Below are 27,605 nucleotides of genomic sequence, written 5' to 3' on the forward strand. Positions count from 1 at the left end.
TCTGCTCACAGGAAGGTCAGTTTTGTAGCTTCTGTAACGAGCTAGACTGTTTTCAGATGTGTGAACATGATTGCACAAGGGTTTTCTAATCATCAATTAGCCTTCTGAGCCAATGAGCAAACACATTGTACCATTAGAACACTGGAGTGATAGTTGCTGGAAATGGGCCTCTATTCACCTTTGTAGATTTTGCACAAAAAAACAGGCATTTGCAGCTAGAATAGTCATTTACCACATTAGCAATGTATAGAGTGCATTTGTTTAAAGTTAGGACTAGTTTAAAGTTATCTTCATTGAAAAGTACAGTGCTTTTCCTTCAAAAATAAGGACATTTCAATGTGACACCAAACTTTTGAACGGTAGTGTACATTGCATGACACTGTGCTGTCAACCATGATGGGGAATTAAGGAGCCTTCACATCTGTGGAGGAAATGGGAGTTCTGGCAGAAAATCCTGGACGAAATAAAGCATGCTGTGCCATTTCATCCAAGAATATGCCGGAAGCCAAGACAGACCTCATTTTAGTCAATGGGGTCTGTTCAGCACTGGCATGTGCCGGATCAGGCAGATTAGGCATTTTCGCTGTCCAGGGAATGAGCCAAAACCGATCTAACAAATCCCTGGCGTCGGTGTGAAAGGGGTCTTACAGGACCAAGGAGAAATTCCACAACCATAAAGGCATCTCAAACAAACATAATTTTTCGATATACAGAGCACATATCTACAAAATATTTTTTTTGCCATATACAGCAGGTTAGACTTGAAAGAACTTGTCAGGTCGAACATACAGTCCCATCTGTGGGCAGCATGCTGTAGATCAGGAGGAGCTGATAGTTGTGGGAAAAGAGACTTTACAACTTTGATCAGGAGTTTGAATAAATTCACTTTGGGCTTAGGAGTCTAGTAGGTGGTCTTATTAGTGACTAACGGCCTTCCTTGTCCAAGGATACTTTTACACGGCCCAACAGTCACTCAACTAATTGCTCAAAACTGCGATTATGGTGACGATCATCCCATGTAAATCCAGGATCCAGTGAGGCCAGTGAGCAAGAACCACTCACTTGGAGTCGCTTGGTTTTTAGGTGATCCAAGAACGAAGTGAATACCCATTTACTCTGAATGGAGCTGAGCAGCTGTAAGATCTACAGATCCTCTGCTTCCATTCATGGAGTATCACTCGTGTGGAAACACAGAAGCAATAATCATTGTGACAGCTGTCAGGTGTGTAAAAGTACTCCAAGTGCGCTGTCAATCACTGAGAAGACCGCCCACTGGACTCCTAAGCCCAGAATTCCAGGGATTGAAATGGGAGAACATTTTTTAAAAAGTTGTGCCAAAAGATTTAACTCTAAACGTAATGCCCACAGATCATACCAAGTTCTGTGCATCAAGAATTCCATTGACTGCTAGCAAAAGAGAAGAATAAAAGTTGCCATGAGAATTGTATAATAAAGTAAGAAATCGTATCTAAACACTTAGTGTATATACGAACCATCCACTGGTCATGGGACAAGGCAAATGCCAAGTATCCTTTAACTGGTCCGCTCATTTCAATCAACATGGAGTCGCCTTCTTTTCTGAAGGACAGGAAGAAGCACGGATCTTGCTGGGGATCACATGAGGTTGGGTTTCTGACACAGAATTTCCTGCTTCCACATTCAGATGAGCTGAACTGCAAACACAACGCATAGTCAGTCTACAGAATATATAGTGTGAATACGTTTATAGTCATTTGATGCCTCCCGGTGACACTGCTATGACTAATGCCTTCTCTTCATAAAGGGGTGTTTAAAGACCCCTTGGGTTCCACTGATTGAAATAAGCACAGACAATTAAGATTTTTTAGAATAAACACAGAACCCACTGGGTTTGTGGCATCAGATGGAATCCACATGGTGCTTTAACCCTTTCCAATCCAATTTTGGATTTAGGGTTTCCTAAAAGGCTCTTTTTGCTGTTGTATAGAGTGCCATCTGCTGGCTAAAGCCAGTGTATGTGCACGTCAGAAAGGCTCTGACAGCAGAGTGGCTGGCATAGACTAAGAATACCCTGTCAGACGTCTTCTGACATTGGAGCTGTACAAGCTTCAATCAGAATGTAGGAAGATGTCAGATAGTGGATTGAACTCAAAGTAACGAGTCAGCATATAATTCTTCAGTTTCTGGATGGAGGTGGGCAACAGCTCAAATGAAGTGACGGCAATAGAAGACAGTTGCTTTTTGGAGAACTGCAGCGTTTTCCGCACATCCATCCTCTATTTTCTATTGCCTTCCCTGCATAAACACATGGAGTAGCAGATCCAATCTCTGCATTACAGTACAGATTACAAACCATACAATTGTCCTAGAAGACCGTCATTACAGGAAGGCCAGATCTTTAGTCCCTACATTGGGGAGGGTGGGGGGGAAATTGCAGTGCTCAGACCACTGCTAACTAAGCTTTATGTCCGTTGACTGAACTATAGCTTTTCTTAGAAGCTTAATCGGATCCAAAAAAAAAAAAGTTTGCAAAAAGATACTGGTTTACATGTAAAGACTAGTCACACTTCTACTAGTTCTTCCATTAAATTTCCATTACTCTGATGGCCATAGTAGTCGAAGATCCTGCATTGTTCTACCCATGGAGAAATATGACTACATGGCAGGCCTATCAGAAGTCAATGTGTTCTGTTGGGATCTGTTAAAGTGATAAGGTATCATAAATAAGGGTTTCAGCAGGAAAGGTTGGGAAATAAGCTTTTACACCAGTTTCTGGCATAAAATGCACAAATTAATTTTTGCGACATTTTGGCTTTTTATGCCGTCCTTGCCACTTTTGTCAGGAGTTGGGCAAGTCTGTCCAGAGACAAATGTATAATGCACCTCTTCATACATTGGGCACATCGTGTGTTAGGGAAAACCATTAGGACCAGAGTTTGAAATGCTGACCTCAGTAACTCCCCCCATCCTCACCCCATAGTATTTGTGCTAGAGGATTAGGTTTTGAAGTGGTCGCTTGCTTTTGGAGTGATAACATTAACGGACTGATATCTGACTGCTGAGCCCAACTCTTAAGAATTTCTTGAAATACACTACTGCTTGCATGAAATGGTTAACATGGGGACGGGAGGAGAGGGGTATTGTGGGCGACTGCAGTCAGGCTTCAGTGATCAGAATAGAGATAACCGCTCAAGCATTAGGAGCGGCCACCATCCCCCAGATCAGGGTGTAGCTCCTAATGACAAGGTGGATTCACTGACAGCAAGCTAATAAGACAGACCATAGAAGTTAGAGGTACTAGTGTAACTCTTTGAAAAGACCATCACAAATTCTCTTAAGACTATTACCTCCTTTGTAAGTAAGGCTATAGGTGGCGATGGCGGCAGCGTGGTAGTCTGTGGCTTGTTTGTGATGAGCGGAACACCGGATTGAGATATAATTGGTCCTGGAATCTTCACCCAGTAGACGGAGTATTTTTCAACCACAGTGGCTCTAAAGAGCAGAGATATTGCGTCATTGTGCAAGGAACCGAAACAAAACCCTAATGTGTCAAGGCCCTTTTACACGGGCCAACAGTTGTTTAAATGAGCGCAAGAGCACCGGCGTCAAAGCTAAGTCAGCACCTGTGCAGAATGTTTACACAAAGACTTGCCACCGGCTGGTGGTCTTCTTGCCAAGCGCTTCACCTCCTATGGGAAGTGCACAATTATGGTGCAAATCCCTTGTTCTAACGAATGATTTGCGCAATATAATTGTGTGGCGTACAACGGGATTATGAGTATTGTCTATAGGTACGAATGGACTGATTCAATCCAATCTCCTGTAAAATAAGTATCAGGTTCCAAGAGATACAGCAGTTGCCGAGTGTGTAAAGACTGCGAATGGGAAGTAGAGTCTGAAACCCACATCCAAGACTCCACGGCGTACGTACTTATAGGCTATAAGCTCAGCTATAGGGCTAACAGGAAGGAAAGACTTCCTTAACACAGTTCTGCTGGCTTCAGAGTTGCAGTTCCAATATTCCCAGCTTGAGCTACGGTAGTTATTATTTACACCAGATACACTATAGTAATGTGTTCCAAGAAAAAGCCGCTATGAGTACAACACAAGAGAGGGCGTTAGACAGGAACCCAACGAAGTGTCAAATGGTTCCAGTAACCAGCAGAATAGCAGACCATCAGTGATGGCCCACATGTACCACAAGTAGACAAAAGCTATGTCAAGATGTAGCAACCTACAGACAGGACTTGATAAAGCTTCAGCTGGCTATAGACCTTTCATGTTAGACTCTTCCTAGCACAAATATCAAGATGATTGATCAACAATCTATGGAGACTAATGGACTGTCCCAGGATTTCAACCATTGAAGACTGCTTCCCCCAGAGATAAGCAGCACTAAAAGGACCTGACACCTACTTCTCACATCCATAAACTTGCATATTTATAGGAGAAGTAAAGTTTTTTTTGCTGAACCTTAACTCCCATCAATAGCCATCTTCAGTCAGTCATTGATTGCTATAATGCAGAATTGGGATGGGGTTGCAGGAAAGTAGAAGAGCATGCAAAGGCTGTTCGACTCAGTATATCATAATAGAGAAGTACCAGAGTGGGAGAATTGCCATGCTAGGAATTTAACTCTGTGCGAGTAGAACTGAGGTCAAACATGGTTTCCAACTACTCAAACTTCTCAAAGAGAGGCTATCCCCAACAGACAACCATGGGTCCAGCTACTGAAGACGGTATTGGTAGGTTTTAGATGGAGAATAATTTTAACACATCTATGAATGGTTAAATATGGCACAAATCACCCTGGATGTCACTAGGATACAGTGGAGTATGTGGTGGTAAGAACTGGAAGTTTATAATGACTTTACTATGAACTTTTTCAATAACGTACAGGAACTGGATATGCTGTGGGCAACTGCTGGGGGCGATCCAATAGAATTCCACTTGTTCTTTTCGCCTTTTACTGGTATGACTGACAGCAGAATCCTAGAAATAAAGGAATATAGTTAAAGTCTGTCCCTGGTGCTGGTCCTGGAAAAGATGAAATAAGCAGTCTAGTCAAGTGCCTTTACACAGGATGATCATCGTCCAAATTCCCAGACACAGCGATTTGGGAGATGGGCGTCCCTTATACGCCGCCAGCAACAGGGCACTTAGCGAGCAAATCACTCAGCAGTCACTAGTTGCTTTCTTACAGCTCACTGAAACAGGCTAGCGAGATCTGGACACTCCGTATAAACAGGAGTCATTTGATCTTTCAACAACTGCAGTGAACGGAGGCGGGCGACAGACATTTGCGGCACGCTCCACCTCCATTCACTGAACTATTTCTCCTGCATGATAGCCATTGGGGCAACAGTCAGGAACAACAGCTGTCCTATGTAAAAGGTACCACCAGACTACGTGATCGATCATTAGTTTCCCAGTCTGTAACAGCCAGTGTGAAGCCCATTTAAGAGAACAGCCCGTTAACGGCTCACATCAAGCTGTCCAATTGTGTTTCACACGGTTGAGTGCAAAATTGGTCTGAGAAACTCGCACTGATAGCGCACTTGCAAATCTGTGATTTGTGCTTGTGGCCACAAAAACTACATCTCCCACAATACCCCACTGCCAGTTACTGAAAAGTGCGCATTCATGACTATATAAACTCATTATTACACTGAGCATGCTTGACCTTTTTAAACAGCAAAGCACACAGGTCATAATCATTGGATGCCAATGGAGACCCAAGAGTGAGGGGGCCACAGGTAATGCAATATTTTTGCAGCTGTAATTACCTTATATAGCATATAACTTAAGGGGATTCCCCTTTAGATAGTTCATACATGACCTAGATGTAGGTTTTGGAGCATTGTCTTGCTGTAATATAGATCTCTGGCCAACTAGGTGTACACCAGTGGGTATTGAATGGTGTATTAAGCTGCTGTGGTAGCCCCTTTCGTCTAGTGTGCCATTCACCCTGTGCAAGTTGCCAGCTCTGGATCCAGCAAAAAAAGCCCCAGACCATCACACTACCTCTTCCATGTTAGACAGTTTGTGTCACCCTCAGGAAGCCTCCTCTCACCTACACAACAGCATACAAGACCCTGTGCAATGTACCAAAGCTGTCACATTTTGATTCATCAGTCCATAAAACCTTCAGTAGTCCTTTGGAGGTGCTGCTTGGCCCAGGTAAGTTTTTGTTACTGATACTGTTGAAAAGTAAGGTTCTCACCCGCAGCACAGAGGTCGCCCCAGTTATGGGTCAGGCTAGAGAGATGCAGCGCCAAAACAGGAGACCAAACCAGAAGGGCTCCAAAATCGTAATCCAGTATAGAGTAAATGGCAGCATATGCGGATGTAAATAGTGCAAAAAAGTCCTTTTTTTTGCCCATCACATGAAAAGCGATGTTTTGGCCGTGATGGCCTTCCTCAAGCTCATCTTTGTTACCGATACTGTCAGACCTGCAGACAGACATCTCTACACAGTTGGAAATAGAAACGTGTTCATTTTATGCTGCTTTAAGCTGTGCTTGAAGATTTTGTGCTGCGAGACGCCGATCACGCAAACTGTTGACTCTCAAAAACTTGTTAGCCAACGTTTTAGTGGCCTCTGGTCTGCCAGACCTCTTTCTGTCAATTTCTAAGGGCCTTTTGATGGAATAGGAAACTGTACTGACTGCCATCTTGGCTTGGCAAGGTCTCTGTAGCAGACCTACACTTCTGGGTTATAGTTGTCTGTCTTTTGTTAATTGCCCGTTTCTTGCCGCTATGATAGCGATGTTCTCTAACCTGAAAAGCAAAATTGTCCAAATTCTGCTCTAGAGGGTGTTGTAATGCAGTCTGTTTCAAGACTGGATATATAGAGTCAGAGGGTTTGAAAGTAATTTACAGAAGTTAACACCTGTAGGAATAGTTTGCATCCAATTTCAAACCATAATGTGCTTTCTGTGCTGCAGAGCAGCTGTCCTTGACGGGTTCCCTTATAATTTTAGCCAAAAGCTTTTTTTAAGTTCAGACTATTGTTGCGTTTTAGGTTAAAATGTCATGTTTTTAACTTACCATTAGAGATGAGCGAGCGTACTCGGAAAAGCACTACTCGCTCGAGTAATTTGCTTTATCCGAGTATCGCTGTGCTCGTCCCTGAAGATTCGGGTGCCGGCACGGAGCGGGGAGCTGCAGGGGAGAGCGGGGAGGAACGGAGGTAAGATCTTTCTCTCCCTCTCTCCCGCCCGCTCTCCCCTGCGACTCACCTGTCAGCCGCAGCGGCACCCGAATCTTCAGGGACGAGCACAGCGATACTCGGATAAAGCAAATTACTCGAGCGAGTAGTGCTTTTCCGAGTACGCTCGCTCATCTCTACTTACCATATATACTCTTTTTATGCTGAAAAAGCCCCCCCTCGGCTTATACTCGAGTGAGGTTAAAAAAAAACAAAAAAAACAAAACACGCAATACTCACCTCCCAGCCTGCGTCTGTGTTCCCGACATGATGGTCCCCCCGGCAGTGCGGCAAGCTGCTTGAAATTTTTCCCTGCTGTCATCTTTGGTCATGATTGGTTTATCAAGCGCAGGCTGTGATTGGATCGAGTGGCAGCCAATCACAGCACTTACTTACACAGCGCTGACTGAAGGGGAATTCAAAGCCGAGCAGGGAGAATTCTCAAGCAGCTTGCCGCACCGCCGGGGACATGGATGCTGGCTGGGAGGTGACTATTGCGTTTTTGCTTTACCTAGTATATACTCGAGTATAACTAGGCTTATACTCGAGTCAATAAGTTTTATCAGTTTTTTGTGGTAAAACTTATTGAATGGGCTTATACTCGGGTCGGCTAATACTCGAGTATATGCGGTACTTTTGAACCATTTCAGGTTATTTGAAATGGAAAAAGTCAGGCAGTTTTTTTTCCCCCTACCATAAGAATGGTAGAAATAAAAATATCCCAAAAATATGATATGCAGCGACTTGTTTCTCTCAGACCATCAGTCCAAGGAGAGAAAAAAAAAAAACGACGAACTGCTAAAGTGAACAAACCATTTTGAATGAATTTGTTCTTTCCAAGCGTGACATCTGACCATATCATAATCAGATATCGTATGTGAAAGCACCCCAAAACCACCCTGCTCACTTAAAAGCTTGGAGCTTCATTCTAAGGTACGAAGAATTTGGCAAAGGAAGAAGAAATGAGTCAAGAATATATAAATATGGAAACAAGGAATATTAGAGAGTGACGTGCATTTCATTGTCATACGTTATGATGGGCAATACCTGGACTCTTCCACATTTCAGCAGCTGAGAAATGTCCTTATGAATTAAAGAGAAGGCGCCCACAGCATTACCGTCCAGATTATTTGCATTTCGAGCCTGAATGAAGAATCCCGTAAAGCGTGATCCAGACAAAGTCACTGAAAAGACACACACGTGCATTAGTCTTCAGCACCTGCCATTTCTATACAGAATTAAAGGGACTAGATCGCCATTTCTTATTCATTGAAACCAGATAGAAAATAAAAAACAGATTAGAAAAAAAAAATAAAATTTTTTTTTTTTTATTCTGATGTCTGTAAGTGACTCCAGGAGCGGCCATATTGCCTGAGCAGCATTTAGAGATATGCCTTATAGCTCCTCCTCCTGACGGTATACTTATGGTCTGTAGATTATTTAGGTCAATATAGGAGGCAATAAGAAAATTGTCTCCTGCAGTCGGAAGAAAAAAAAACAAAACACAAACAGTATAGCCTTAAAGGGGTTGTCTCACGCCGAAACGTTTTTTTTTTTATTCAATAGGCCCCCCGTTCGGCGCGAGACAAACCTGATACATGTGTTAAAAAAAAACAACCGGGTAGTACTTACCCGAATCCCCGCACTGCGGCGACTTCTTCCTCCTTCTTACTTACCTTAGTAAGATGGCCGCCGGGATCTTCACTTTGAGGTCCATTGTCGATTTCAGCCTCCTGATTGGCTGGAATCGGCACACGTGATGGGGCGGAGCTACAAGCAGCAGCTCTCCGGCACGAGCGGCCCCATTCAGAAGGGAGAAGACCGCACAGCGCAAGCGCGTCTAAAATCGCCAGAAGAGGCGATTTTAGACGTATCCATGGAGACGAGGACGCCAGCAACGGAACAGGTAAGTGAATAACTTCTGTATGGCTCATAATTAATGCACAATGTACATTACAAAGTGCATTAATATGGCCATACAGAAGTGTATAACCCCACATTCTTTCATGAGACAACCCCTTTAACTAAGGGTCCATTTATACGCAGGAGTGGGTGTCGCTGGTACTGCTCACCCCGCTGCCAGCATGAAGACAAGGCGGGCCAGGGAGCGTTTACCACTAGAGATGAGCGAATCTACTCGTTTCGAGTAATTACTCGATCGAGCACTGCGATTTTCGAGTACTTCAGTACTCGGATGAAAAGATTCGGGGGGGGGGGGGGGGGGCTGGGGGAGGCGTGGCGGCACGGGGGGTAGCAGCGGGGAGCCCTCTCAACCCCCCCCCCCCACTCACCCACAGCACCCCCCCGAATCTTTTCGCCCGAGTACGGAAGTACTCGAAAATAGCGGTGCTCGGGCGAAAAAGGGGCGTGGCCGAGTAGGCTCGCTCATCTCTATTTACCACCCACTGGCCGCCATTCACAGTAACAGTTGTTGAGTTGTTTAGGTTTGTTACATTGTTATTTTATGCATGACCTATATGCGCTTCTGTATTATTAATCTCAATGATCATTTCAGTGGTCTACACTAGAAGATAAGCTTACCCATTTTGCATGCTTTAGTTGGCTCTGCAGCTAAAATACTTTATATAGTCATTCATTAATGTGACGCTACAAAGTTAACACAATGAGTTTACCCTTTGCACACTGATGTAAGTCTCAGAATCTGAACATAACTGAATTTTTAAAAGATTTTATTTTACAATTTTGAGCGCAGGATAAGCAGGTTAGGATGGTTTCACCCCTGCGCTGGGGATCCTGCCATCCTGTCCATTTGGGGAGCAGCAAAGGGGAATCCCCATGGCTGACCGGTTTAATCTGGGGATGGAACTGAACAGTGCCGGATGAGCCCCATTGCCTGCTTTGGAGACAGAAGAGCGCGGCACGCAGCACTTTCTTCTAGTATCTACAGCCGGAAGTTCCGACACAGATGTGACGCCATCCTACTATATGCCAGACACATCCGGCAGTTTTATCAGAAGGCCTACAACCTTGAAGTATATAGAATGTCACTGTTACAAAATAAAAGGATATGTGACAGTTCCCAGCAAGAATAGCCACGTGATCTTGTAGATATGATACCTTTACATGGCTAATAAAAATACATGATGTTATAGCGAGCTTTCAAACTTCTCAGGTTCTTCTTCAGGCTTAATGGAATAGATCCGAAGAGGCATGCGTATGTATACACACATACTTATGACAAGGCACAGACACGGATGGGGTTGGTTTGCATTTAAAAGGAATACTGCAACAGACAAACATTTTTATACCCCATTCACACTGACAGATGATCGCTCAACTGATAGTTTGAGTGACAATTTTGAGCAATCATCTTTGCATAGTCTATAATAGCTACTATAGAGCTATGCAGGCACAGCAAGGGGAGGGGGGCCAGGAATGCTGCAACAGGTACCCAAACATTTTTAACTAGACACTGATGAGGGAGTGAAAGTTCATGGTGCCTCTTCGGTTCTATTCCATTTCATCCTGAAGAAGAACCCGAGAGGTTCACAAGCTTGCTATATCATGTATTTGTTAGCCATTAAAAGGTATTATTTCTACAAGATTACTTGGTTTCTCTTGCTGGGAACAATCACATTTGACTCTATTGGCTAACACCATACCAAACCTTTGCTTTCATTAAAACAAAAAGGAAACTTGGCCTAAACAGCATTGTCTTTGTTTGTATGGAGCAATGAAGCAGAACACTCGCACATTGACCCGTACCGGCCTCACCCTAAATCTCCAGCTAGTAGGTCGGTCTCCTGTAACATACATGGATGAAGGAGCACTAATCAGGTCTGCCTGGAGCTTCTCAAAAGCTTAAGGACACTTTCTATTCATATATATAATCTTACACGAAAGGAACACGTGATCTGACAAGCTCAATCTAATGGCTGATGGATGAAGGGTTCGTGGATTTCCACATCACTATAAGAATTTGTCATGCATGGCTTAAAAAAAAAAAAAAAAAAAAAGAATGAATAAAGACAGAACATTTTTATAGGTTCCAAAGACCAGAGGATCAATAACACCCAACAAAACCCGCAGTGAGGTAATTGTAGGGACATTGATCAGTCATGAGCTCTAAAGCAAGGCCAGAATCACACAAGTGTATTTGTGTAACATGGTAAATTAGGCTGATTGAAGACAATGTCCATCCAAATCAGCCTGTTTCAACCCCTTCCTTGTTGATCCAGGGGGAAGGCAAAAATTTTCATGAGGCAGAAGCCAGTTAGCCCATTCGGGGAAATAAAATTCCCTTCTCGACTCCATAGTGGCAGTCAGACTAATCCCAGGATGAACTTTTGATACTTCCTACCTGAATTTAAGACCCAGATCAACCACCCCGCTCGTCACCTAATGTCTATATCCTGTAATGTCATAGCGCTCTAGAAAGAAGTCTAGTCCCCTCTTAAACTCTGCAATGGATTTTGCCATCACCACATCCTCAGGCAGACAGTTCCACAGTCTAACTGCTCTAACAGTAAAGAACCCTTTTCTATGTTGGTGATTAAACCTGCTTTCCTCTAACCATAGTGGATGCCCTCTTGTTACCGTCGCAGTCCTGGGTATAAACAGATCCTGGGAGAGATCCTTGTATTGTCCACTAATGTATTTATACATGGTTATTTGGTCGCCCCTTAGCCGTCTTTTTTCCAGAGTAAATAATCCCAATTTGGATAGCCTCTCTGGGTATTCCTGTCCTTCCAATCTGTTTATTAATTTAGTTGCCGTTCTTTGAACCCCTCCAGCACTGTAACATCTTTTTTGAGCACCGGTGACCAGAACTGTACGCAGTATTCCATGTGAGGCCTGACGAGTGCCTTGTATAGTGGAAGGATAATCTGCACACAAAAAATACGCAGCACGCTCTGTTCCTGGGATATTAAACTCATTACACCATTGGTCCATTCCAATGACTGGGAGAATTGTTCCATTCTTGCGCATGACTTGTAGGCACAAAAAAATATATATATACCAATGTGCACGCAAATACACAATGCCCATTTGCAAAAACGCATGCAAATAAGCCTATGCGAAACCAGCCCCAGCCCGCATCTGGGAGCAGAACGCCAACAGCCTTCTTACTGCTTGTCTACTCCAAGGCAACAAGTTACTCTGCAGACACGCTGCAGTGTAATCCACACACTGTATGGGAACTGCTTATCATATGGGCACAGCTGCAGGTGGCAGTAGGTTTACAAGGGAAGTTTCGTATACTGCAAGTGTTACTCAGTGGGTGGCACTACTACATGGGCACTGCCATAGGAGTACCCTACAAGGTTTCACCAGTATACTGCACTAAGGGTTTCCTATAGCGAGGCTTTCAGAAGGAAGTCATTGTCCACTGCAACCAACTTACATTTTAGGCTGGGTTCACACAGGTCTGAGGTGCAGAGGGTCCTCACAGACATTCTATGGCAAATTTGCCCTGGCTGGACCCACCCTTAGAGTATGACCTACTAGATTGCTAGGCAATAGGGACACCATTTGTCTCCGCCCAACTTTGGTAACGTCACTCTTACCTTTGATTCGATCTCCTGGACCGAATACAGTCTTATCCACAGTGATGTTATGGATGACGCGAGATTTCGGGTAATGTTCATGTTCAGGTTCCATGGAGCTGCAGGCGGAGGTGACTTTCCCATTTGGGTAGCCGGCGACAGGTGAAGAGCTGCAAGCGAGCAACCAGATCAGAACTGGAGCCAACAACGCCATCTGTAGAAAGTGGGGAGAAGAAAAGACACGTTATTATAACATCACATTTACACATGGAGGACGTAATCTTCAAGTACCTTCAAACAGCAAGTCAACTGCATCAAGTCATTGGAAACAGCGACGGCCAATGAGACGGCACTGTGCAAGAAGTCGCTCACTTGTCTGTATCCCTTATTAGCTCACCTGAGAACCTAGCGCCCACCGGAAGGTGTGATCAGGCAGCGGCTCATGTATGAAGGACTGCCTGTTCACAGTGAATGGCTGAAAGATCTCCTGCACCCTTGTCTCCGTTCTCTGAACTATGGCCCCTGTCTTAGTTGTTGGGTGGTGTAAAGATGCCTTTAGGGCGCCCATACACATGAGGGCTCACTCACACTAGCATCTTGTCACCAACTATTACATGTGCACAATAGACAATGTTAAGAGCACATTGATTTCTATTGGACCCCTCACCGAAAGCATTTTTCTCTAATTTATGTATTTATTTTTTTGAGCGTGAAAAAAAAAAGATGCAGCCTGCCCTATTCCGGTGTGTAATACATCCTATATAGGCTATAGGGACTTAACACATGCAGCAAATTGTGCGTGCATAAAATAATGGGCTGCGCATGTCTGTTTGTAAGCCACCCTTAGATAGATGTAGGTTGATGGTTGAAGTCATCTGATTTTAAGGGAAAATCCCATTATGTGAGATGAACCCTCAGGGCTCCTCACATCCGGGTTGGAGATTCAGTTTGGATCCCGTTGCAGATTGTAAGTTCAGAAAAACACCGTACAGCGAGTACTTTCACACCCGTGTTACGGCTCTCCGTTAGAATGTCGTCTCTTTTTTGTTTCTGCAGCAGAGAAACGCAATTTAAAAAAAAAAAAATTATATATATATATATTTCTGTTTTTTCCCTCTGATTTCAGTAGGTTTGAATAAAATACAATATTTTCAGTTTGTTTCAATTCCGTTATGGATGTGGGTTATTTTCATGCACAGGATAATGCTAAGCGCTGTTTTTCCGCAAAACACGCTGCAATCAAAAAAAAAAAAAAATCAGATTTGTAAGTTTAATATTGGTTCGAGTTTTAAACAGACGTCACAATCAGCAAACTCAGAACTTCTAATTGTTCTGCGATATCAAATTTATAGTTTTTACTACTTTTGCACACTATGGCCTCCTTCTCACGAGCGTGACGGGCTCCGCAGCGTAATATTACGCAGTGAAGCCCGTCACGGCGCCCCCCAGAGCCCCTATACTTACCTGCGGGACATAGCGTGAAATCGCTTCCCCGCCCACCGCCGCCGCGTCACCGCTCGTCACCGCCCACCGCCGCGCGTCACCAGCCGTGTCACGTGCACGGCCGGCCGTGTCACGTGACGCGGCCGGACCGCGTCATTTGGCGTCATATGACGCTCGGCGGTGGGCGGGAAAGCGTTTTTTCACGCTATCTCCCGCTGGTTACAGCGGGAGATAGCGTGAATGGACGGCTTCCATTGACTGCAATGGAAGCCGTCAGTGCGTACAGCCCGTCCTCACCCGCAGAAAATAGAGCATGCTGCGGGTGAGGACGGGAGAAATCGCGGTGCGTAATTCCGCGGTGGAATTACGCATCGTGAGCATTGAGCTATTAGGTTCAATAGAACCTAATAGCTGCGTGCAACGCAGCGGATTTTCGCCGCGAATTACGCGGCGGAAATCCGTTCGTGGGAAGGAGGCCTAAAAGCTTTTTTTCTTCATTTTTGTTTTTAAACAACCGATTCCGCATCATCCAATTCAAGGCCAGGAAGGTTTATATCTATCCAGCAATGTGTGACGTTTAGCTTTTGCAGAAAACGTTGTACCTCAAAACAATACCAATTAAAAAAACTGCATGTGATTTCTGGATGGCTTTTTATAGCATTTTTTTGGGAGATAAACAAAAAGAAAAAAAAAATAGCCGCTCTGGCAATTTTAAAGTTACTTTTAAACTAGGTTCACACAGTGAGGATTTGCCACGGTTTTGCTGCGCTTTTTCCGTTGTGGTTTTGCCGCAGAAGAACCGCATCAAAGGTTCTTTTTGACTTGCGGATTTTGGCCGCTTTTTCGGCTTGTAAGATCTGTAAGAATTTTTTTCCGCAGCGCTTTTTTACTTTTACAGCGTATTTCGGTGCGTATTTCGCTCCGTCCATGGAGGCAATGGGCAAAAATGTGCTGCACAAAATACTAAAGAATTGACATGCGGCATATTCTAAAGCTGCGCCGCAGCTGCATTTCTGCACTACAGCAGTGCAGAAAAACCCCGCCCTGAGAACTGGTTTTTGGCCAAACACATTTGCACTGCATTACACTGCAAATGCTGCGGTTTGCTGTTGCATATCCGCAATACGGCAAATCTGCAGTGTGTGAACCCAGCCTTACAGTAATCACCTTGCATAATAAACAAAATGGTTTCATTCTCAGGATTACATTATTTTAGCCATTTAAAAACATTTAGTCGGGGGGGGGGGGGGAATTGTATTTTTAAACTGGGTTTATGTTTTTTTTCCCACTTGAACTTTATTTTGACACTTTTTAGTCCCTGAAGCGGACTTGAAGATGTGATCATTTAATCACCAAGATACTACACTGCATTACTTAATTAGTGCACTGTACTATGCCTATAACAGCAGCCTATTAGACTGTTGGAGGCAGGACCTAATAGGCAGTTACATGGAAAACAGGCATTCAGCTGCTGTGAACCCATTAGTACCTTGCAGCCTGGGTGCCAATGGGTTCCCATCATCTGCTTACATGCTGCAATTACTGTTGCTTGCAGCATGTAAGGAGTTAAACTGCCAGGAGCTGAGCAGTCTCCATTCCTAAATGTTGGAGTAGAAGCCTGGCTGTCAGTATGTTCAGGGTTAAAGCCCATTAGCGAGGTCAGTAATAAGGTGCATTGGTGGGCACTAAGGGGTTAAGGCAATGGAGGAGAAAAATACAATAAAAACCTGATAGAACATAATGTAGTTCAGCAACAACGAGAACTTTGATAAACTATCTGCACACCCAGCTACTAGTGTGACTTCTTGTGCAGCCGGAGAGCGCCACCTGCAGGCGGACTAGTGAACCCTCACCGTCCAGGTACAGCCGGCAGGAAGTGACTGAGCGCTCGGCCTCCGCTCGGTGCAGCACAGCCCTGCGCTCTCCCCCCGCAAGCACTTACCTCGTCCTGAGCCTCCAGCAGCCCTGGCAGCCACTGACCTCTTCCTCCTCGGACCGGCAGCCACTGACCGCCGCACCTGTTGCTTCAAGGCTCTGGGCGTGGTTTGCAGGACGGGAGGCGGGGTCACTGTCATCTTCTCACCAGTCATTGGCTAGTGGGCGTGGAAGAGGAGGAGCACCTGGGATCGCCAGGTAATCACTACTGATGACTGCAGGGCTCATCGGGAGGGGAGGGCGGTGTAGGAAGCTTCAGTTCTTCCACTGCTGCTATAGAACTACAACTCTCAGCATGCCCCGCCATAGGGGATGCTGGGCTGGCGATTTCCTCCTCTGGTGATATGGAACAACAACTCCCAGCATGTCCTGTTCAAACTTCTGCCATAGGACATGCTGAGAATGTTAATCTAGGACTCCTCCACTCCGACACCTTCTAGGATGTGAGAAATGGACATTAAAAAAAGCGTAAAACCGCGCTCCACGTTCTCATCCGTCTTTTTCATACGTTTTTCACCGTAAACTTTTTTTCTTAAAGTTTTTGGTTCAGCACTTTTTTTCCCGATCACGAAAAAGCATATATTAGGGCTCACTCCTGAGGGTGTACGCCCCCCCGCGTATTATATGTGTGTTCTCCACGCGTGTAATACGTCTATTGATATCTATAGGGCCGCTCACACCTGTAGCATGTGCTATTTTGGTGTATATCACGCATGTAATACGCACGGATGTGGGCTATAAAGACTTATCATCCGCAGCAGATACGCGTGTACATCTATACTTGCTGCCTGTTTTCATACTTTACGCATACACCTGTGTGAGCGCGCTCGTAAGTGTATGGGAACGTACCGCCATATGTCTCCACGTGTTCGCCATTGACTGCAATGCTTGATTTTCACGCGGATTTGCTGCAGGTTTTCATGGGTTTAAGCGCATTTCGGCCGCGCAAATACGCTGTGCGTTTGCGCAACTGAAACGTGCTTTCTCTGTGTATTTTGCCCACCCCCACATATACATGTGTGTGCGAACGCACCTCGCGCATACAAAAAAGTCAGCGCAGCATCACATGGATTTTGTGTGTACATGCGCTGCGGATACATAGGTTTTCTGTGTATGTTGGCGCATTTACGCAAACATATTGTCTTCAATGGGCCCTTGTGGTGCGCAAATGCGCATAAGATGGGTCATGATGGGTAGGCTGTCACACAATTGCACATCGAGTGAAAAAATACGTCCCTGCGAATCAGCGCATTACCATGAATGGCTTCTATTCACTGCATGTGACGCATTCAGATACACCCCGAGGCCTCTTTCACGTGACCGTATGTGTTTTTATGCTCGCCAGAAAATCGCGGGAAAGAAAAATAACCGCAATCAAGTCCCGATCTTAATTAGCGTTTCTTGGCCACACGGGCTGCTGCTGCCTCGTAATGGCAAAAACATACGCTGCTGCACGGAAATCCCTCAGGCGTCAGAAGTCCTCGGAATGACTACTAATGCCTAAATAGCGGCAGCGGTCTTCTTTTCTGAGCGCTGGACGCCGGAAAACTCCCTTGCCCTCCCTTACTTTTCAGCTCCCATAGAAGTCTATGGGAGCTAGCTACCAGCGTATAGGGCAAGACCTATAATTTGGCGCTGCATATAAAATCGGTCGCCAGTTTGGTTGCCAATGTGCTGTTTTTCCAGGCGCGATTTTTTTTACGCACCCAAAAATCGCTCCTCGGAATGAATACATTGGAATCCAATGCTTCAGATGGTCACAATAGCTGCGTTTATACGGTCGTGTGAATAATGCCTTAAGATGACTTCACAAGGGGCGAGCAGGATATGGGTCCGTGAATCCCGCCCCCATATCGTGCTCCGCACCATGTGAAATCCCCGTGGATGCGAAGCATTTTCAGTCTCACATCACTTCGGGGATGCAGGGATCCTTCGCTGTTAGCTGCTGGAAAACCTCCCGAAAATCGCTACCATGTAAAGCATTGGATTCCAATGTGTTCATTTACATGGGCGATTTTTTTTCAGCCGCGATTTTTCATTGGATTGTCAAAAAATAGATCATGTCCTATCTTTTGACGGAAATCGCAGGGAGCTCCCATAGATTGCAATGGGAGCTGAAAAAAAAGAGAGGGGGAGGGAGTTTACCTGCATCCGGCGCTCGGTGCAGAAGACTGCCTGCTCTATTTAGCTTTTAGAGCTAAATAGAAGCCATTCTGCCGACCGCTACAGAGTCCATTCACGTAATCCGCTCGTGTGCATGGCCGAGAAAACACTAATTCCGCAATTTTTTTGATGTGATGCGCTCTGCCTGAAAACGCATCGCTCGTGTGAGGGGGGGGGGGGGGGGACACGTGGATTCACACACACACATTTGCGCTGCATATTTGTGTGATGGACGTTGCATTTTTGCTCCCCTGTGTGTTTTACTGTATTTTTTGAATACGCAAGTCGTGTGTATTTGTGCGTCCAAGAAAAACCACAACCGCGCTCCCATCGATTGCAACGGGCAATTAGTGTAAGGACTTCAATATGTGCTGGGTTTACTGAGCGAATACGCAGGAAAATAGAGCATGATGCTGATTTTTTTGCGTGAATGAAATGTATGCGCAAAATGTGCTTAAATGAACGAATCCGTTGAAATCGATGGGTTCTCTTCACTGCATATTTTGCGTGTAAATATTTCATGCGTAATATACTGCGCGGATATGTAGATGTGAATCCAGCCTACGGCCTGTGTCACTCTGGCATATCTGCATTTACGCACATATTTGCATCACGTATTTGTACAATGGGCATCCAAACAGCATCTGAAAACAAGAGCGCATTTTTACTAAGATTTGCCGCATTTTGTGATGCGGCTGCAGTAAACCGTAACTGCATTGGAAACCTATGTGGATTTTGCGATGCAGTTTCGGATGAGGTTTTCAAAAGTACCTCAAGCTTCCCATATGTGATCGCTCAACGGGTCATCTTACTTTGTATTGTAGACTAATATTGGGCGAGAGCGCTTGGGGCTGTTATTCTGTTCAGCTTGTTGGGTGACATCCTGACACTGAGCGCCATACTCCCTGGTAGGGGCTGATAAGGTTCCAGCTGCCATTTGTGCCAGCAGATAAGACGCCTCCCTGTACAGAGATACTGGCCGAGCGCGGACCGTCAACATCAAATGAGGATATTCTTCTCAAACCCAAATTAATTATTTACTGAGAAGAAGGGAGAAAAATCTGAGGAACCCTGAAGGTGCTTCTTACATGGCGAGATAGATGGGAAGGAGCATGCCTAGTCAACCCTTCTGTCTGTACAGAAAATCGTACGATGCCTGTTAATACCAAGGGATGCAGCGGCAGACAACGATATTCACGTCCGCATGAAAGGTTATTGCTGATCGGATGTAACGATTTATCTTTAATCCGTCGCTGCGCACATTTACACCCAACTATTGTCATGTAAATCACTCCATCTAACGATTGGTTGCACGATAATTGTGCCCTAATCCTCATATCTAGCAGAATATGGCCTCATTCACACGCCAGACGCCACGCGGCCGAAAATCGCGTCACTGAGGAATAGCTGTGATCAAATCCTGATTAGCGTTTTCTCGTCCATTCATATGGGCGTATCACAGGAAAAAAAGCTGCAGTGTGGAATTCCATTGGTCGGCAGAAATCCTTGTAATGACTTCCAATGCTTAAATAGCGGCAGCTGCCTTCTTTCCTGAGCGCCGGCCGCAGGTAAATTTTCCTCCCCCTCCCTTTTTTTTTTAGCTCCCATAGGAGTCTGTGGGAGCCTCCAGCGGTTTTCGTCAAAAAATAGGGCAAGAGCTGTCTTTTGACGCAGCGTGAGAAATCAGCTACCGAAGACGGTTGTGGTCCTTAAGAGGTTAATAGAAGTTATGCTTCTAAGCATGGAACCGGGCCGTCCTGACTTTGAATACACGGAGAAGGATGCATATGTTGGGGATATGTACACCCGACCCCAGCCCGACCAATAGACCGCAGCCACCTGAAAGAGGTGGATAGACAGGGTTGAGAGCGACCTGACCCCAGACCTGGGAGGGCTGTCCCGTTAACTATAGAGCCTGTGGATTTCCATATATTGCGGGAGACGTCACCATCTTCCCCGTCTTCTTCTTACAGATGGTACAGCAGGGCGTTTGCGCTTTATGGCTGCGGGAATGAATGGGCGCCACAGAGAAATGTCCTAGATTACAGTTCCTAGGAAGTATTGGAATACAACCCCTCGATACGAGGCCGGGGCAGTATGAGGCGGGTGCATGCAGTCTCAGGGTATGTTCACATGTAGCGGATTTGGTGCGGATTTTCTGCATGGGGAAAATCCGCTCCAAAATCCGTGTCAATTTCTGTATCAAAATCCACCCTGCTGGTACGGATGTCGATGCAGATTTTGGTGGAACCGCAGCAGAATTCACCTCTTCAAATGAAAAGGGTCAAATCTTATGTGGATCTGCACAAAATCTGCAGTACAAAATATAGTGCAGATATTGGTGCGGAAGATTGTTGGCCGCTTCAGTGCCCGATGGTCATCCCAAAGATTATCGCTCCTGGGCTTTCACACCGCAGTGATAATTGCTCACTAAATGGAGACCTCCAGAAGTTCAGTAGAACTGTTACTAAACGGGTTTCCCACGAGTTTACTATCCTTAAGATAAATCATCAGTATCAGGGCATGGTCACACAAGCGTAGGCGTATTTACGTTCGCACGTGCGCAGCGTTTAATCGCCGGAAAGAACTTTTTTTGGCGATCATGACCAGAGCTAGAAAGCGTATTATCGTTTGTTCCTACTTTGCAAACTACTCTCTTTTCGGCCATCGAATATGCGTTGGCGCGTATTTCGGTCGCGTATGTTCCGTCTTTTTTTCGGGTTGCCGTTTTTACACGCCGTAAAATCGCCCGTGCGAACGAATACATTGGAAACCAATGCCTCAGATGGTCACGTTTATATGATTGGGCGCAAAAACGCGCCGTTTATGTGCTCGTGTGAACGCACCCTCAGATCGGTGGAAGCCTTCTTTAACATGCCCAGCCTCTAGGCATAATGTAATGGCTCTGCAAATATATCCCAGTCTACACAGCAAAGCTGACAAGTGAGCTGTTAAAAGAAGCATCAGCCTATTAGAGTATTTCAAAATGTTTTTTTTTAAATGTAGGTAGTCTCATAAAAATAAAAAAAAAACCCTTAAAAGCCCAATTTAACTTGCTACCTACTAAGAATGACTATGCTTATCAAGAGCAGCAGACAGTAAGCAAATCATGATTAGCTTACCTCTCATGCTGATTGTGCAAGCTTTGCTACTGTGCCATAAGAACATGGATGATCAGCTGTAATACACAACCTCAGGCCTCCTCTAACAGTGCAGATCAATTAAATTAAACTTCTCATTTCCACTGTTTAACCCTGGTGATTGAGGCACTCAAAAGTAGAGTCTTAGAGGGCAGGTTGCCCAAGATACGTTGAAGTACTCCATGGCTTGCTGACCATATTGCCTGTTGTTAGGGCGTACTTATGTTTTGTTATCATGGCAAAAGCTACATGATGAAGAGCCATGAAAGAGGTAATCCATGGCGAACTGTTGAAATAGCCCAGATGTATATGGGACATCCCTCATGGTCTTCCTTCTCACGGCCTAACAACACAGTTGACAGTCTGAAGTCTCTGCCGACTGAATCCCACTTATCTACTATTGACGGCTCATCCTAAGGTCAGGCCATCAATAGTTTACTACTTAACAACCCCTTAAAGGTTTTGCTGGCTTAAGATAATGATGACCCATCCTCAAGATAGGTCATCAATATCAGATCAGCACAGGTTCCACGAGTGAGACCTGTGGTCTCTTCTCAGGCATGTGACCTCATGTTCATGGAGACTAGGAGCAGCTCTGCCCTATTCTGAAATTGAGCTGCTATACCAGGCACAGCCACTATGGAATGGACGGTGCTATACTTGGTATGCAGTGAAGTGAATATGGTGGTAACTTGAGTACTGAGGCCACGTCAGACTACTGATCAGCAAGGGTCACAAGCCGCAGACCCGACTGATCTGATACTGATGACCTATCCTGAGGATACCTCATCAAACACCCCTTTAATACTTTATATTGGAATACAATAATATTGTACAGTCAGATTGTGTTACTGTGGCTATTAATTCTCAGTTGATTGCAATGTAATATGGAACATAAAATGAACTGCTTTATGAATGACCTGCAGATTGCAGTCGCCGTGGGTAATGTGCAGGATGGATTAAAAATCTGCAGGTCGCAGGGAAAAGCGTTAGACTTTGGAATGTAAATCCTGCTGAACTCGTCAGAAAGAACAAGTTCTTCTCATGTGATTATCTGCCATGTTATCAAGGATTTGGCCCAGTGCACACAGGCGTATTTGCATTGCGGAATCTGGAGGGTGTGGGGTGGGGGTAGGGGGCTCCACCTCTGGATTCCACAGCAAATGCTGTCCATAGACATGCTATAGAAAATCGCTTTTCTCTGTCAACGAGCGGAAATCACTTGTGATTTTCGTCCGCCGAGGGAAAATCGCAGCATGTTCTATTTTGGCACGGATTCCGCGCAGACAGCTTCTATTGAAGTCAATGGAAGCCGTCCGATCCGCGGTCTGTCCGCAGGCCTCGAAATCCATATAACTGTCTAGGGAAGGTGCGGCGTCATCTGTACTGCGCATGTGCGATGGCGCGACACTAACACATTCGCCGCACAGACGAGAAATTATCCGGACAAGTCCGCAGGGGTCCCCCGCCGGGCACCGGGTTGGATTCCGCTGCGGGATCCCAGATGTGGAACCTGACCCGGCCGTGTGCATCCAGCCTTAATGTTAGAAGATCTTGTGGAAACATTTTTTCCAGCAGAAGTGTTTTAAAGCATGCCAATAGGAGGATGATTGTTGGTGGTCCGGCTGTGGAGACCCCATTAACCATGGCCAATGTTAGTCCTGGTCCTGTTGTTTAGTGGATAAGCTGCTTTACACACAGACATGTTACATGCTTTATATTATCCATGAAGCTCCACTATTATTAGTCCCTATGGAAACACATTTCCATCCTATTATATAGGTGCCCATCATTCTGAAGCTTTCTATATGTGACTGTAACGTGGATATAGATAACTGACTGCAATATCAGAGCAAAAGGGTAATTTATTGCCGAAAACTGACCTCTTGAAGGGAGGCTCTAGTACCCTGTTGTACCGCCTCTAGCTCAGATACTAGATGTGATACAGTCAGACATGGCGGCTCTAGTGCCCTGTTGTACTGCCTCTAGCTTGGATACAAGATGTGATACGGGCAGGCATAGAGGCTCTAGTACCCTGCTGTACCGCCTCTAGCTTGGATACAAGATGTGATACAGGCGGGCATGGAGGCTCTAGTACCCTGTTGTACTGCCTCTAGCTTGGATACAAGATGTGATATGAGTGGGCATGGAGGCTCTGGTACCCTGTTGTACCAACTCTAGCTAGGATACAAGATGTGATACAGGCGGCCATGCATGCTGCAGTAGTCTGTTGTACCAAGTTTAGCTTGGATACAAGATGTGATACAGGTGGGCATGGAGGCTCTAGTACCCTGTTGTACCACCTCCAGCCTGAATACAAGATGTGATAAGGGCGTGCATGGATGCTCTAGTACCCTGTTGTACCGCCACAAGCTTGGATACAAGATGTGATACAGGCGGACATGGAGGCTCTAGTACCCTGTTGTACCAACTCTAGCTAGGATACAAGATGTGATACGGGCGGGCATGGGGGCTCTAGTACCCTGTTGTACCAACTCTAGCTAGGATACAAGATGTGATACGGGCGGGCATGGGGGCTCTAGTACCCTGTTGTACCAACTCTAGCTAGGATACAAGATGTGATACGGGCGGGCATGGGGGCTCTAGTACCCTGTTGTATCGTCTTTAGCTTGGATACAAGATGTGATACGGGCGTGCATGGATGCTCTAGTACCCTGTTGTATCGCCTTTAGCTTGGATACAATGGAAGGCAGTTTTCCTCCGCTCACGGAATAGGCAATTTGTTTCCATGAGTGTAAGCAAAAAAGCGAATTTACATGCCTTTGAATGGCTGCATTTTGCTGCGGACCCCCCACGCAGACACCAATCACAGATTCCGCAATTGGAATTCTTATGTGTGAGCCTTGCCTAAGGCTAATTTCACATGGGTGAGTGCGATATCGCGCCATGAAACCCAGCCCAATATTGTGCTTGCCAATGTTCGATTTCCTCACCGAAATTAGCAATCCACCGCTGCGCAGAGAATCGCGGAGTGCTCTCAAACGCGTGCACCTCGCACAACGTGCGATGCTTTGCTGGCCCCATTGAAAACAATGGTTTTATCGGCCATGTGAAAGCGGCCTAAGTCTATGTGTCATATAATGTATCCACACTTATAAGCAACTTATAAGTCTGTAGGGGGGCTCTTCCATTACATGTACAGGGCCATTTTTACGGGAGTGGCACACACCCAAGACCAGAGGCTGCACACATACATACAGTTCAGATTTGATGCTGTATTTATGTTATAAGCTTGGTTCTGGTGCTGTATTTATGTTCTGAGCTTGGCTCTGGTGCTGTATGTATGTACTGAGATGAGTTCTGGTGCCTTATGATAAATAGATAAACAGGTTAAGGGTGGAAACACTTGGGGCGTCTGGTTGTAAACAACCAAACTACTCCTATCGGTGGCAGACATTGGTCACACAATTTTGGCGATAATTTTTGCAGCCATTGGCCACTACAGGTAGGCATGGTTTGGTTTGGTTGCATAAGGCCAACTACTCTGTGTGTTTCCACCTTTAGGTCCCCTGTCCACGGCCAAGGCGGAATATTGCTAGTGAGGAGGGGGAAGCACTGACAGATCTCCGAGATGAACCTATCTAATAGATACGCCCACAGCGGAGAATCGCGGCAATCGCAGCATGCAGCGATTTAAATCCCACAAGCAGAGAACCGCTATGATTCTCCGCTGGTGGACGCCGGCGCTGCGCTTTCCATAGTATTCCTATGAAAAGCTTTACAGAGCGTGATCCACGGGCGATTTATCGCAAGCCAATCATCGCCCATGGACAGGCAGCCTTAGCCGCCTGCACACGGGCAGAAATCCCGCGGCGGGATTTCCCGCGGGATTTCCGCCGCTCAAAGCCTGCATAGGATTGCGTTAACAAACACAATCCTATGCAGACGGACGCGATTTGGCCGCATGAAATCTCGCGCGGCAAACAAACCGCGGCATGTCCTATTTTTGTGCGGGGCTCGCAGAGCCTCGCACAGAAACGTCACTCACGCAGCCGCTGGCTCCGGTCTGCGCATGCGCCGGCTGCCCGGCAGCCGGCACATGAAAGATCCGGGGCCGCCGGGCGCGGGTGAGTACGCGCTCATCCCTGCAGGCGCTCGGGTCGGGTCCTGCGGCGAGAATTCTCGCCACCGGATCCGACCCGCTCGTTTGCAGACGGCCTTAGGGTAGACCTCTACTCATGAGTCAGTGCTGTTTGCTTCCCCCCATCCCCAAGCTAAAATTTGCCAGCCAGCCACTGGACAACAGCGTTCAAAATATCTCTTCTGCTGACAGCCGATAGATCTGCTTTGTACAGGGTGTGAGGCTTATTATGCAGTAGCGTCTGCTCGCTCTCTTAGCAGTTCTGGCACAGTTGATAGACGGCTTCTCCACTTTCAGGCTCCAACTAAGCAGACCTGCCAGGTGAAGGAGTAATCTGCTTGAAACACCGCTGCTGGCAAATTAAAGATTTTGTCATTAATGTTCATGATAATCATCTATAACACTCTACTGGCATGCACTCAAGGATGTCTCCGCAAAGTGATTTCTCTTTCCAGGAGATTAGGCCTCATGTCTACGGGGAAAATCAGGCGCGCTGCGGATTCTTCATGGAGAATCCCGCAGCAGGTCTCTCCTTTCCCGCGGACATGATGCTAAAAAATAAGAATTTCCTTACCTGTCCGGACGCTGCGGACCTGTCCTCTGTCGCGGCCGGATCTTCTGTCTTCGGCTGGGCGGATGTGCTCGGCACGCCGGCAGCGTGCCGCGCGCATGCGCCGAATGAAAAATAAAAGACAATTACAGTGCATCCGCACTGCATCCACAGCCCAAATCCGCGTTACAAATCTGCAGCGGATCTGATTTTCCCAGTAGACATGAAGCCTAAGACCTCATGTCCACGGGGAAAATCAGGCCCGCTACGGATTCTTCATGGAGAATCCGTAGCGGGTCCCTCCTGCCCCGCGGACATGAGGCATAAAAATAAGAATTAACTTACCTCTCGCCCGCTGCGGATCTTCCCTTCGCCGCGGCTTCATCTTCTCTCCGTCGCGGCCGGATCTTTTTTCTTCAGGCCGGCAGATGCGCAGGGTACGTCGGTTGCGTGCCCCGCGCATGCACCGGCACGAAGAAAAGAGATCCGGCCGCGACGGAGAGAAGATGAAGCCGCGGAGAAGGGAAGATCCGGAGCAGGTGAGTAAATTCCGATTTTAGTCTCCCGCAGATCCGGACGGCTTCCATAGGCTTCAATAGTAGCCCGCGGGAGCCGTCCCCGCGTGAGACCCGCACGAAAATGGAGCATGGTCCAGATTTTTTCATGCTCCATTTTTAAAAAAATCACTTTTATTGACCATCCGCGGGTATTATCTACCCATGGGTGGTCAATGCATCCCTATGGGGTGCGGATCCGCGGGCAGGAGAAGAGTTAAAATCCGCTGCGGATTTTAATTCTTCTTTTGCCCGTGGACATGAGCCCTAAGGGGAAAATGACATCCGCAGGTATTTAACTACCTGCGGGTGTCCAATGCATCCCTATGGGGCGCGGATCACAATTATCCCGTGGACATGAGGCCTTTTAGGATAAGGTAAGGACCTGCAGCTGTCCGGGTGTGCAAAAAATAAGGGCAGCAGCATTTAGCTTACAGCTTAGGCTGCTTTCATATCTGCAGGTGGGGAAGGTCTGTCTTATGTCGGACCCCATTGACTATAATGGAGTCTGTTCGGTTTCTGCTCAGGTGCCCTGCATTTTGCTAGATGACAAAGCGCTGCATGCTATTTCTCCTGGTATTTTGTTCCGGATCTACGACGGAGATTTCAGAGCAGATGTGAACCTGGCCTTAGAGGAGCACACCTCCAATAAATGTTGGCCAAACACTCATTTGTCTGCCACTAACCACCTTTGACAATGGCTTATCTCCAGGAGAACAAAAGGATTTGTTGAGATTCAACTTGCCCAGTCCTTTTTTCCCTGCCACATTATCTGTTGGTGGGAAAATCAGAAGGCAGTGATACACATCCGACAGTCATCCTGTCCCGCTGAAGTCGGGACAGGATGACTATCACATTGTCTAATGTGTATAGCTTCCATCTTTTAGTGTATCAAAACCCATTCTTTTAGTGCCTGTTACAAGTAGGTGTATCCGAAGTACAGTATTATAAACCATTCATTGGGTGTTTTACCTACTTGTATAACATGCCCCAGAACCAGTCTTACCAGGAGAACTTCCAGC

The 27,605-nt window shown here is 46.0% G+C and overlaps 1 protein-coding gene and 1 long non-coding RNA gene across 2 annotated transcripts in view; one reads left to right on the plus strand and one right to left on the minus strand.

Annotated features, from left to right (window-relative positions):
- Positions 1–16,190, minus strand: part of LOC136621716 (putative ferric-chelate reductase 1) — a 32,482-nt gene extending 16,292 nt beyond the window's left edge. The window contains exons 1-6 of the mRNA XM_066597391.1: positions 16,082–16,190; positions 12,718–12,910; positions 8,237–8,373; positions 4,877–4,971; positions 3,327–3,471; positions 1,494–1,673 (exon numbers count right to left, since the gene is read on the minus strand). Coding sequence (XP_066453488.1) covers positions 1,494–1,673; positions 3,327–3,471; positions 4,877–4,971; positions 8,237–8,373; positions 12,718–12,910 — 750 coding nt within the window. The 5' untranslated portion in view covers positions 16,082–16,190. The remainder of the gene's footprint in view (positions 1–1,493; positions 1,674–3,326; positions 3,472–4,876; positions 4,972–8,236; positions 8,374–12,717; positions 12,911–16,081) is intronic.
- Positions 16,191–16,318: 128 nt separating this feature from the next.
- LOC136621717 (uncharacterized) overlaps positions 16,319–27,605 on the plus strand; it is a 30,665-nt gene continuing 19,378 nt past the window's right edge. The window contains exon 1 of the long non-coding RNA XR_010791262.1: positions 16,319–16,517. This is a non-coding gene — a long non-coding RNA (uncharacterized lncRNA). The remainder of the gene's footprint in view (positions 16,518–27,605) is intronic.

Source organism: Eleutherodactylus coqui, chromosome 3 (genome assembly GCF_035609145.1).
Source record: "Eleutherodactylus coqui strain aEleCoq1 chromosome 3, aEleCoq1.hap1, whole genome shotgun sequence".
Classification (NCBI taxonomy): Eukaryota; Metazoa; Chordata; class Amphibia; order Anura; family Eleutherodactylidae; genus Eleutherodactylus; species Eleutherodactylus coqui.